Source organism: Mya arenaria, chromosome 8, assembly GCF_026914265.1.
Source record: "Mya arenaria isolate MELC-2E11 chromosome 8, ASM2691426v1".
NCBI classification, from domain to species: Eukaryota; Metazoa; Mollusca; class Bivalvia; order Myida; family Myidae; genus Mya; species Mya arenaria.
In genome coordinates, this window is record NC_069129.1 from 13,990,990 (window position 1) to 14,004,574 (window position 13,585).

Sequence of the window (13,585 nt, forward strand, 5' to 3'; positions counted from 1 at the left end):
CATTTCGATTTATATTTTTAATGAAAAAAACCCGTATATATTCCTATTTCGTGACTTTGACTCATATACTTATTCAGATAGGAGTGACACAAGAGTCAATGCATTTTAGCTGGGAGAAATATTTCTCTATATCGTCCGACATTATATGTATGTTTTAAATCATAGGCCCCAATACTATTCTTTACAGACGCAGCCAGTTTTAAATTCTGGGTAATCATAGCATGCTCTGTAGGCTTTGCTTTTTAACTGTGCGTTAAATGGACGCAGCCACAAGCAAAACCCCATGTTCACAACTTCACACGACGTTAAACATGCCTAAAACGTTTCATCACTCTGGTAAATATACTTCTTGAGATACGTGCAACACAAGGTTGCATGCTCCGTTGGGCTTTAGAAACTCAATGAGCATAACTCTGCAATTCCTCCATGCAGTGCACTAGTCTCACGATGCTGAACATTCCTGAAGTTTTAACACACTTGGTTAATTACTAACTTCCTCCATACACTGCACTTAACAAGTGGTGCTTAACATTCCCGAAGTTTTATCACTCCGGCTAATATACATTTGAGATTGTGCCACACTCATTTGTGAATGAAGGACCGACGGACAGACAGCCATGCCAGAAACAATTTGTCGCCCTTAAGTTATTAAGTACACCAAATATAGTTGTAGCGTTTGATAAAATACGACAAATGTATACCTACCATCAATGTTGTATGCGTTGAACATAAAGATGCACTCTTACTCCCAAATAAGATTTACCACAATTAATACAAATGTTTAATTAATATACAAAAAAATAATTACTTAATGTCAAAAACTGTTTTTTTATGAAGGATACCGAGTTTAATTTGAAAGAAAGGTACAGAAAACACGGTTTTTCTGCCTCATGAGACGATAGTAAATCAAGAGTATATATTTTAGCACTCACCAATCATTTAATATTTTTGCGTATTCAGCTATCAACTACACGGTTACAATCTTGTTATCAGTAACTGATGTTTTCCATAAATACATTATTTAGTAAGTAGTTGAAGTTTTATCCCTCAAAGTTTATGTTTGATATACATGTGTATGTATTGATTTTGAATAAGAGTGTCGCTCAAGTAATGAGATTGGTACACTTTGGTATATTTCAGACACTTTGTTCCATTACAATTCTGCAAACTTCATATCAACGGTCAATAGCTATTCAAAGTTAATGTTTTCTCTGTTATGTCATACCGACTGAAAATAAAATTTGATTTGATTTGGTATTATACACAAAGCAGGTTTTACTATCCATCTACAAAAGACTAACACAGACACATCATACTGTAAAAATTATTTATTATTAAAGCAAGTATATAAAACAAGGTTTCAAAACATTGTCAAAGAGTACATATCAAAATGATACTTGCGATAGAAACAATTATCACTAACATAATAGATGACATTGTCTAAAGAATGTATTCATATGAACACAGTTAACGTATGAACAGGATTTCATAAATGCTAAGAACCAAATACCAACACAGCTAAACATGATATATGAATATACTGAAAAGTTGTTTGGAAAGGAGGGCATTCAAGAGCCCATTCCATACCTTCTACCCTTGAAACATAACCAGATCATGACTTCCTTAAACCAGTGATGATAAGAATTCCTGAAAATTAAGTTAAGAACATGAGGAATTCAGACACAAATCAGAGTCAGGGAGCTTAGACCCATGTTAAAATTGTTTTAACAGTCAGTTATGTGTGTATATATTTTTATAAATGCATTTCTTACTATCTCAATGCAAATTTCAAGCACAAACTTAACAAATGTATGCTTGTCTGCAACATAATGCTCTTAATCCTCATTTCAGGATAAATCCAAAATTCCATCATCTCTTGTTAAACAGGTAAAACCAAATCAAACTTAAAAACACAACATTGTTGACCAAAGACAATGCGAGATACTCCAGTAATGTTAACATAGGTAAAACCAATTAAGAATTTTCAGTGGGAAAAGAGATTCAAGAAATATGCCATAAGGGCATATTGCTCAATTGGAAAGAAAAAAAAACCTTACAAGAAACAATATGCGAGCAATTCTTATGACAATAATATTTTGGTGTGTTGATTGTTTAGAAGAAAATTTAAGCCAACACAACAAAAATACTTTATTAATGGCACAGTCAAAACATAACAAGAGCACCCCAAAAGGAGGTAACGCTTGTCTGTTTTTGTCAGCTGATAAAGGGACAAACATTGACAAGTATTTCATGTAGGGTTATGAAACTTGCTTCGAAAGTGCTAACTGGTAAAGTGAACTTGTGTACCAAGTTTCATGTCTGTATTCAGTAGTTCTTAGTTACCAACATTAGTGTTTTCATGACAAAATGACAATGACGACATCAAAGATGTGACAGGACTGGAAATTTATTTACCTTAAAAAACAAAACACACCCACAACCCATACCAGTTAATAACGTAATGTATGGTTAACAATTACTCTTCGATATTATGCATGTCTTTGAACAGATCATAGTACCCTAGTTTACAAATCCCATATCATCAACAAATCTTGCGCAGTGCAATTTCAACTCAAACACTGACCTCGCTTAAATTCAGTACACAAAAGTGAATAAAAGTACCACAAAAGGCACTAGCAAATAAATTCATTAAAATAATCATTTTACTTTCATTCTTAAAAAGACCTTTATTACTATAAATGAATTCCAAAATTGTTAGAGATCACCATAAATGTATAAAGTTTTAATACAATTGCATAAAAAAATAAAATTACCAAACTATTGCGTAGACTTAAAAACTGTAGGAAAACTATAGAACACATGAATTTTGAACTGTAGGGGTTAGACCAGTATGGAATATCTGGAAAATAGCCTTAATTTGTGTTAGTGAAAGGAAAACTTAAGAAACATCTTACAGTTAAAAATGGAGTCATTTTTCACTCCAGTGTCTGAGAATTCAGAAAACAGAAAGAAAATGTTTCTTTTTATCAGGTGCATTTTGAAGCCAATGACTGACCAACATTAAAAGGGAACCTCTGAAAATGACTGACCATATGTTACTGTGCAGATGACAATATGCTATAAGCACCTGCAGATGATAATATGCTATAAGCACCTGCAGATGACAATGTGATATAAGCACCTGCAGATGACAATATGCTATAAGCACCTGCAGATGACAATATGCTATAAGCACCTGCAGATGACAATATGCTATAAGCACCTGCAGATGATAATAGGACATATTTCTTAGACTATCACTATGCAAATGTCTACCAACATATTCGTTGACATGATTTTATGTTTCACCAAGTACCATTTCTTTAAAAACTTAATTCCCTATATATAGAAATAGTACATTGTAAATAAAATGTGTGTATCGACTACTTGAGGCAACTAAATTCATTTAAACATCTTTTTTTAAATCATTGTGCTGATCTGAACATGTGCATCATGGTTTACGCTAGGGTGATCAAAACATTTTTAAAGGTTATAAACTTAACCTTACATTGATGACCAGTGGAAAATTCATAAAACCCATGCCTTCAACATTGAGTAAATACTTAGCTATAGGACAATATTGTATGAATATGTTATCTTTTTACGAAAGTCAGACCGCCTCTATTGACACAGTCACAATGCATTTGTTAACAAGTCAATTGAAATAACTTTACTAAAATAAAATTCCACTTTAATGTTTTTTTCTATGCATGTTTGTATTTCAACTTTCAGTATAACACTGTACGAGGGTAAAAGGCAGATATATGCACAAGGCAATATTAATGTTCTTGTCCGATGAATCATCAAGCACACAAATGGTTCTGAATAAACTGTATTTTATATGTGCTTTATAAATGCATTAATGAAACACTTCATTAAAATGAAATCAATAGCTTCATTGATTTAAATGAGGCATGATTTTGGTGAGAACTGATAACCATCATAGAATCAACAGTATTTTGAAAACTAAAATGTGTTGTTCAGCAAGTCCAAATGTCAAGATACAAACAAAAATATTTCAATTCATTTAAAACATAGGATATGAAGAAGGCAATGACAGTGGTCGATTTCATTACAATTTTAAAAAGATACATGATTTAATTAATGTCTGATAGCTATCAATGGACTATCATTTAATTAAATAATTCATTTCTTGTGACAAATTGTGTCTTGCTTTTTAATCAATGAAAAACAATCATTTCATTATATTTGAAACACTCCATAACTTAAAATTGTTAATTGTCAATTTAATTGATTGTATACGTATGTAACAGAATGACAAAACAGCTTGATTGAATGCACCAGACATTAAGTGTAAACAGGGTAAAATTACAAATACTGAAGGAGTTTCCTCATAAATCTGAGTTCTTTCCTCAACAATACAATATACATGTTCAATGCATTTTATGGGCAAAAAGGAAGACTCAAAACCAACTAGTTGTTCAGTTTTTTTTTAACGTGATGTATTTTTCTTGTGAAATCAACAAAAGAGATATGATGAATCCCTATTATATTAAAAGAGACAAAATGAAAAGAAAGTTTGTTTTCATCCTGGGCCATATTAGACTTGTGAACTTATTTTGTTTAAAAGGGTTTTTTATCACCACTGTCATTTGATTATTGAAAATAAAATGCATTCAACAAAACCATTTTTGTACAACAAATGGGAAAGAATCAGAAGAGTGAGTGAGTGATTTAAGCTCCTTAATTCATAAAACAAGAGCTCCCAATTACTGCCAACCACAGCACCATAAATGACAACAGATGACAAATAACAACCACCAAGGAAACATCGCAAACGGAAAATTTCTCGCTTGTTTTTCCCGTTGGTATTTTCAAGGCCCTTGATAGTGTGCAGCAGTGGGATAAGCCAACGGGAGTCCACTGGGAGATGGTCCTCCAACAGGGACAGTGGCTACTCGGCTAAACTGGCTACTAGGCACCTGAAATATGTGACAAAAGAGCAGGTGAAAGTTATGACTTTGTTGTCAAACTTGTATTCATAACAAAGCCAGAAACTCTATGAATCTTAGTATGCCAGACAGACTTTTAAATATACAGGTATTTATCACTCCATTCTAAAACAGACTATAAAACTAGGGGATAGGCAAAACGCAGCAAGAAGTGACATCATTATGCAGATTTGACATTTGCGTGATAGGACTTCCACTGATTCTGTCCAATCAGAAACACTTATTTTACATTAATTTAACCATGGAAGTTCGCTGAAAAAAAGTGAGCTTAACAAACCTGTCCTTGCTGCATTTGTAGCCCGGCATATGGCGATGGATAGAGTGGGTGACCAGCATATGGATTTTGTGAGGCCTGGATCTGCAGTGGGGTGAACTGAGAACCAATATATGTTGGATATGGGGAACCAGCCTGGGATACAAGGGATGTCATTGTCACAGGAACCTGCTGGGCCATGCTGGACTGCATGGAGTAGCCTCCCATGCCAAGTGGGTAGGGTGAGGAACCTGTAGAACAATGTAAAATTTGATTATATAAATAAATTTAAAAACATAATAACAACAAGGGCTCTACCAAGCGAACACCTGTCCTTTGCTTGTCTGGTTTTATTTTTAGTTGAACTCATCATTTATTAAGCCCAGATTTGTATGCATTCCTGTACATGTAAATACTCACTATAAGATGTTACCATGTTCCATTTGAATATTTTGAACGGTTTCTGAGTAATGGCCAAGTAGCTGCACAAAGTTGCCAACAACGCAAAAGGCTATGACGGTAACTGGACTTTTTTCATTGAAATACAAACAAAGCTAAAAATATATGAGACACAATTATGTTTCTTGCATCATATGTTCATACTGAAAATGCAATCAGAGTTTTATGTTAATAATTCATGAGAAAATGCCAGAAGATTCCAAGCCTTCTTTATTTTTTAAATAAATTTCAATGAAATTATTATCTTTTAAAATTATTGTTTTGCTATGACAAAACTTTTTCTTTAAACATTTGAGCATGCTGTGATTGCAAATTTGAGCATGCTGTGATTGCAAATTTGAGCATGCTGTGATTGCAAATGGTAGAAATTGATAACAGGTGTAATCACTCATTCTTTAACTAGTATTTTTCTGAAAAATAGCAACAGTAAATACCTTTTTGTTCTTATATTGAAACACAATAAATACCAGTACAGTAACACTTTCAATGTGACTGCAAGAACAAAATACTCACTCATCATGGATTGTGAGGACCCCAAAGGACTGGTGGTTCTGAGCCCGTAGTTGGGAGAGACCATGTATCTCTGCTGGCCATCAGCACAGCTTACTGGTATGTAGGTCGGCTGACCAGATCCGTAATACGCTGCCCCAGGCTGGCCTAGGGAGCTTGATGTAGCTAGTAGACCGGCTTGGCCGAGTCCAGGATAGCCCTGTGGTGCCCCTGGCAACATGCCCTGCTTTTCTGCACCAGGGTACATTCCACCAAGGCCATTGGATGCCCTGGACATTCCACCTGCCTGCATCTGAACAGCGGTCATCCCGGGCATCCCGCCTAGGCCTTGCATGCCCTGCATTCCGGGAATCCCGCCCACAGGGGACATTCCTGCGGGCATCTGGGCCATTCCCGGAACCCCTCCCTGCATCTGTACAGCGACTCCATAAGGAACACGTTGACCACTGCAAAGTTCAGATATTGGCAGTCAGTACTTGGCATTCAGTATTTTAATAAAACAGAAGAGCTGAAAGAAATGGTCATAAATATAAATGGCAATTTCCAGATAAAACATGAGCAGCAAAAGTTAAACATAACTTAAAACAGCATGAAAAAAGCAACTAATTCTGTGAAAACAACCATCCCAATCTCTTGATTACATCTACCTGCTGGATATATTACAGCATACACTCATGCGTGGAATATAGAACTATAACGTCATGCATAGAAGCTCCCAACACCGAGAATAAAACCCAGAATAAAGTGATCCCAATTGCAAGAAACAAACAGCATGAGCAGTACATGCTTCTTCAACACTTATAATTGAATGTATTTTCCAAACTAGTCATCTCCATGGCTCTAAAACCTGTCTGTTTCTTGCAGGGGATAATGTAATAGAGATTGTTAGAGACAACAGTATTACCCTGACTACGTAACATGGATAAGGAGGTAAATGTGGATTGTGAGGTAAACTACGATGTAGATGAGGTGGATTATGTGATGGCTAGATGAGTATATACACACACACTGATTCACAGAAACCCACACAAACTCTTGCAGTAATAAGGACATTTGCTAATTTTCAGGCTACAGGCTCCCCCCTGTAGTTGCTATTGTTCCATTCTTTTAAATTGGAGCTAAGGTGAGAACAAATCCTTTAAGAACGTAGCAAGATGAAAATTAATGCAAACAATGACACTGTGGAGTGCTACTTAAGTAGCATTATATTTCTTTGTTTTTATTTGTTTCATTTTTTTATTAAAACTTACAGCTTATGTTTTGCACATTTAGGGCCCCATTTATGTTTTTTTTCGTCACGTTATGGCGTACACTTTTTGTGTGTACGAGAACATGAAATAAGCATTTACATCCAGATGCTTACATATATTTCTTTAAATCACAGTTGTAAGAAAAATATTATTAGCATTTTTGCTGTCATTATGCAAAATAAATTTACCAAGTTTTGTGTGAGTATTCTGTGAAAATATTATTAATACATTGAATACACACAATACTGATAATGTGCAAATCTATAATAGCGACTTTTAAAGGCTACAGCGCACTAATTTAAGTATCCCCTCATTCAGAACTTTTATTACAGTTTGAGATGGACTGCTGCAGTTTCTGTACATTGTAACACAGTTTGTATTAGAATATTCAATTTCGAACTTACAAAAAGTTTATATTTGTTTTCTTTGGTTTTCAAAGATTCTTATTAACTAGGACATTTTTTTGGTCGCATTCTTATCTTTTGGAATTGTGTTTTTTGTTTGTTTTGTTTTTCAAAGGGTATACTTTTATAAATTAAATATACAAAAGCAAAATAATACAGGATAAAAGTCACACACAGCTATTCATGAATTCACACACAATATGGTGTAAAAACTTTGAACATTATAAATATCCTAAATATTTGAAAAGCCGTATATTTCATTTACATTATATGCGTTGCTTTTATTGCAGAATTACATGTAAATCAAATGAGATAGGATTTAAATTTAATATACATACTTACCTCACCCTGTCAAACCACTTTACTTGAAGTGATTGACTGTTCTTGTTCTAACAAAAAAAATGATACAAAAACAGAATGCCAGCCATCTTGTTTCACAGCAGTCATTTTTATTCAAGGGAGATAACTCCATTACAAGAGGCTCAAACTTGCCTTGGAAGGGACATCACTCTTGTCTGTCCTTGGTAAATCTGGATATCTTGGACGTGATTCGTATTAACAACGGCCTGAATGGTGGTAACAATAAAATCTTTGGTACATTTTATGAGTGAGAAAAATAGTAACTATCTTGGCAAAAATGAATTTCTAAATAATACACTTTTCTCCATGTTTCTACGCAGGGTTGGGATGTGCATTGTACACCACAAGGAGACTTCATGAAGTTTTACTATGTTTTACTATATTTTTTTAAGCTGAAAAGTTGTATCTTATGATAAAAATGCATTTTTGCCAAGTCAACTGCTTATTATAGCAAATAAACATGCCAAATTCCCAGTGAATAATACACACACAAATAGGGAACAAAGATATCTGATGCATGAAGGAACAATGGTGTTTATGCCACAATTACCTAGTCTAGGTTTTGCGTTTTAATATAAATTCAAACAGAAAAGTGCAATCAAACTTCTAAGTAATAATGGCATTTCAATTGGACAAAAAGGATGCAAATTCGTCTTTCATCTACAGTAATGATTTTTTTTAATATAAAACCTTCTGTGAACATACCATTTACATCAGATTCAGTTTAAATCTTTAATGCGTAAAAAAAGCTTCTTTTTTTCGGATGAAAGAAAAACAAACAATAACAAATTATATCAGCATTTATGAAAGCCACTCAATCGTTTTTGTCCATTTTCAATTTCTAAGTTTTCAATGCTTAACCAAACCTTTCAACCTAGCTAAACTGAATGAAACGCTGTAACCCCAAAAAACTTCCTTTATGTTGTGTTTTTATAAATATCATATTCCATTCTTTGTTCCAGCTTTTGTTCAGTTTAGCAAAGTATTAAGCAACAATAAAGAGTCTGTTCAAATAAAGATTTTGAATAAGGCAATCTGACATTAGTCATATTACAGGTTTGTTTTCAAAAGAGAGACAAACATTCAATCCCCATTGTTTATTTTTACATTACATGTCTGTTTGAAATAAACAGACCGACAAGGATGTTTTTACGTAATAAGCAATTTATCACACAGACTCATGTTTTAAAGCTATAAGGCTGAAGCTAATTATCTGTTGCTTGTTGTCTAGGTTATGAAATAGCAAAAAATGCAGGCAAAGAAAGTTTTAAGTATGATAATATGTAAATTCCATGAGTAAATGAAACTACAGCCAAACATTGTGCCTTTGTGTTAAAGTAAGTTTACCATGACATTTGTTGTCACAAACTTGAAATCAATTCACATTTTCCCCCAGATATTTTCCAACATAATTCCCAAAGATAAAATTCAGTACCGGTATTATAAAAACTTCCATAACAACAATAAGTATCTGTTTTCTTCTTTTCATCACAAGATAATCATGTTGTTGTTTTTTTATAAATTTCAATCTTATTAAATGATTTCAGAATAAATGTAACTGCACAAGATTTGCTTGCAAGACACTGCTAAAAGAGTAAAAACTACAAATTTACCATTAAACTTGCCTTATCGAGCTTTTTAACAAATATTAAAAACTTTATTTTGTTACAACTTAGAATATAACAACACATACTTGGCACAATCATGTTCTTACATTAAGTAATGTTGAAAGGTTCCTAGTATGCATTTAATGAAAATAAAGGGGTCATAGGCAGTCTGACTGAAATAATTGATTGAAAATTTGAGAGAAAAAGCTGCAATCCCATTGGACAAACTATAATTTTAAAACTTATACAACTTGATTAATCAGAGTTGGATACATATATATTCACGGTAAATTTGTAGTTTAAATCAATGATAGACTCTATCCAGTTCCATATTTGCACTGTCAGTAAAAATACACTAACAGTTCAATTAAATCTTAATAATCAAAAATATTTCAGTGTTAAAATTTTACATTTTTATAGCAGCTTTTTTTTTTAAAATAACAGTTAAAAAGACTGATATATTTCTATTTTAAGGAGTACAAGGTAAACAGACTTAGTAATTACTTCTTGATTGTTCACTTTTACAGCTGTCAGTGAAACTGGATTTGTGTCAAACATATAACATAATGATATACAACTGATCTTGAAGTGAAACATGCTTTTAGTCAAAAACATTCTGGCTACCTCATATGCCATATTTGCAACGTAATGTTATTATAACATGAAACATCGATTCACTTTTACACAATGTGTATTGGTAAAATTATCATTTACATTTAACAAGTATATTTGTTTATCAGGTCATACCATGACACAATCCTTTAAAGTAAATACACTGTATTTAATCATTTTACAAATTCCAGTCACAATTAAAAATCTGCATTGACTTTGACACCCCCCTTAACATTTACATAATATGACTCCGCCTCCCTGAAGTTTTCAATTTAATTACCCCCTCCCTAAAGTTAACATCAATACTACACCATCTCTCAATTTAATATCAATATCATCTCCTCCCCAAGTTACCGATACTGACCCCAACCTCATTTAAGTAAATGTTGATGTTTCAAGTTTAGTCTGGTGATACAAAACAAGAAATTCAGTGGTCCACCAATACAAGGAGTTATAAATTCTAGACTATAGAAAATACACTACATATAAACCACAGCACACAGAAAGTACAACTTAACCCAGCAAGTAAAACTTCAGTCATTTGTAGCAATGCACAGAAAATGTCCTCAGCCTTTTAATTAAACAACATATTTAATTTTGATGTCAAGAGTAATTGATGTAGTTGTTGTCGAGTTCTCATTACTCATTTGTATAGATTGGTATATTTTTTTCACTTTTCAGTAATTTTACATGTACATGTCACTGAAGTTTTACAAAACCATGTCTCGGACATCAACTTGCTTTGACATTCAAAAATTTCATAGCAAATTGATGTGTTATCAGTACCTGCAAAAAAAATGCATTAAAATGGAAATTAGAGAATATAATAGTAGTTATTTAATGGATAATTCTACTCCTTTTAAACGCGTGATTTTATCAAACAAATAGCTTTATAGATTTTAATACTAATATTTTTTTGTAGACACAAAAATCATCTTTGATTTAAATTTATTTATATATTCATTTACATGAATGTACAACAACTTGCCCGCTCTTACCTTCTCTTACCTTTACAATGACTTTTTGTCTCTATTCTGTTCTGTTGCTGGCTTTTTTTGTTCTTGTACAGTCAGCGAAATTAGATTTTGAATACTGGACAACTGAAAATAGGATACTTATAAGCTGTTTGCCTTAAATTGTAAACTGTTATAACTTAAACCTTCAGTCATAAGAGTCCAGTCGAGTCTTAGAATCATGCTCAATGAATATGAAACAAACTGAAACACTAGATGGTATTATATGTAATGCACTAGTCAATTGTAACCATGGCCACGACTGGTCCTGGGGTATACCGTGGATAGCCATTTTAACCTTCCAGGTGGCCCCACAGTGGCGGGTGAATGTGATTGTTTTGTCAAAATATAGCAGGGAATGGGCCTTACATAGGGTCCCTGGGGTGCAGGGGTGTTTGGCAGGGATTTAACCCTCAGTTCAAACTCCGCAGGGCAGGGATTTTATCCTTGGTTTGCTGCACCAAATCAAAGGCCTCCCCACCCCGGTATTCCCCAGACCTGGGGGAGAGGGCCATGGTTACAATTGATTGGTGCAAAACAGCATATTTTTCATGAGAAAAAAACAGCCATCACTGGACATATGTAATCTTGGCATATTGTGTTAAATGTGTTTTATAAACACAGATTTTACAAGGTGCATAGAGACAGTCCAAATTCTTACGGCAGTCTTCTCAAATTTTGTACAAGAGGCTGGAGCTCAGGCCCTTTTGACCTGTAACTGACAGAATTTTGCCATAATAACGGACGCCCACACAATAATTTACAGACTCATGTGTGGAGACGGTTCAGTACAAATACCCTGGCTTTTGTCCAAGATCGTTATTTTTGTCAGTATTTGTTTAGAAAATGACATTGATTTATCATTTCAGACCAAACACTTGTCAACTGATCAAATTCCTGTGATGTGAACGTGAAAAAAGGCCCGAAGAAATCTAATAATTTTGATAAAGATTACAATAATAAATGACGAGGACACATAACGGTTCAATAAAAACACCAAATGGAAGGCTTTGACAACTATGGAGCATATATTTACCCTCTGATCATGCTTTTTTTCTTCGATAATCTGGGCTGAACGAGAGACAATAGTTAATTTATTCACATCCGGGCACTTAATATAATTCTCACGAGTAACCGCCCCTTACTTTACTGTTAGACAAAACGGCAGTTTGATTCCGGTTCCATGTCAACAACGCGGCAAACTCCACACAGCGGTAGCATCCCTTGATATTATGTTCAGCGGAAAATGAGTGTGTCGATGTTGTACACTATTAGAGAGAGGCCATAGCAAATTAAGTTTATGTTATAAAGATTCGATAAGCTGCTGCTTAGTTTTACATATGTGTTACAATACATTGTATTCCATGTACAGTATGGTATGTTTAACTAGTATACATGTGTTAATTTATATTGTCTTAATAAATGTCCTTATTCTCATGCACTGTAACCTATATGTGATTATGTCACTTGAGATAACAGAACAAATGTGTTTTCAAATGCATTAAAGGGAAAACTTTTTTTGGTCCAAAGACATGAGCGAATCCCTTTAAATCCTAGCAAAATTTGCTTTAGTGAAAGTTTCACAAATCGTTAACCTTGCAAAATTTCGCCAAAGCAAAGACACACTAAAAGTATTTTTATTTAATGTTTAGTTGTTTCCACAACTTTCAATAGTTCTTGAATATCTTGGTGATTGTTATATACAATGGACCTTTACTATTTGCTCAGCATACATTGACATTGTTGATAAGGACGGTTTTTACATAAAATATCATTTTACAAATCTTTAAAACTTTTGATTTCTTTGCATTTAAAAACAACAACAGTTCTTCACATTCATAGTGGAGAACAATAGAAATTGTATTTTCGCCTGAATCAAAACAACACGATAGTTATTTAATGTGATATCATGCATTAATTTGTTCAATGTACTAAATTCAATCTTTTTTCGAAGGCGGTATCTTATAAGGCAAATTAATATCAATCCTTTCTATTGTTATTCTTGAATGAAGAGTTGAAATGCATTCAATGATTTTATACGTGTCATTTCAATACCTTTAATTTTGACATTGAAATTAACTACGTGTATGTATATATTTCAAATGATATCATATCATTAGAGATATCTTGATCCAGGGTGGTAC

The 13,585-nt window shown here is 33.5% G+C and overlaps 1 protein-coding gene across 2 annotated transcripts; it reads right to left on the bottom strand.

Moving 5' to 3' along the window:
* Positions 1–1,313: 1,313 nt before the first annotated feature.
* Positions 1,314–12,576, bottom strand: LOC128242870 (collagen alpha-2(IV) chain-like). Of its 2 annotated transcripts, none has more exons than XM_052960267.1 (6): positions 12,478–12,576; positions 11,437–11,528; positions 8,342–8,415; positions 6,199–6,641; positions 5,251–5,477; positions 1,314–4,943 (listed from the first exon to the last, which is right to left on the bottom strand). In XM_052960267.1, the coding sequence occupies exons 3-6, from the start codon at positions 8,353–8,355 to the stop codon at positions 4,836–4,838; spliced, it is 792 nt and encodes a 263-aa protein (XP_052816227.1). In that variant the 5' UTR covers positions 8,356–8,415; positions 11,437–11,528; positions 12,478–12,576; the 3' UTR covers positions 1,314–4,835. The 2 variants fall into 2 exon arrangements, with proteins under 2 accessions (XP_052816227.1, XP_052816228.1); XM_052960268.1 differs by having other exon boundaries at positions 11,427–11,528.
* Between the last annotated feature and the right edge of the window lie 1,009 nt (positions 12,577–13,585).

Bases quoted from the DNA above. Each gene is read 5' to 3' on its own strand.
- LOC128242870 (XM_052960267.1), bottom strand. The intron at 5,478-6,198 runs GTGAGTATTTTG...ATTGTTCTACAG, and splicing joins GTCCTCACAATCCATGATGA to GTTCCTCACCCTACCCACTT. The intron at 4,944-5,250 runs GTTTGTTAAGCT...CACATATTTCAG, and splicing joins TACAAATGCAGCAAGGACAG to GTGCCTAGTAGCCAGTTTAG.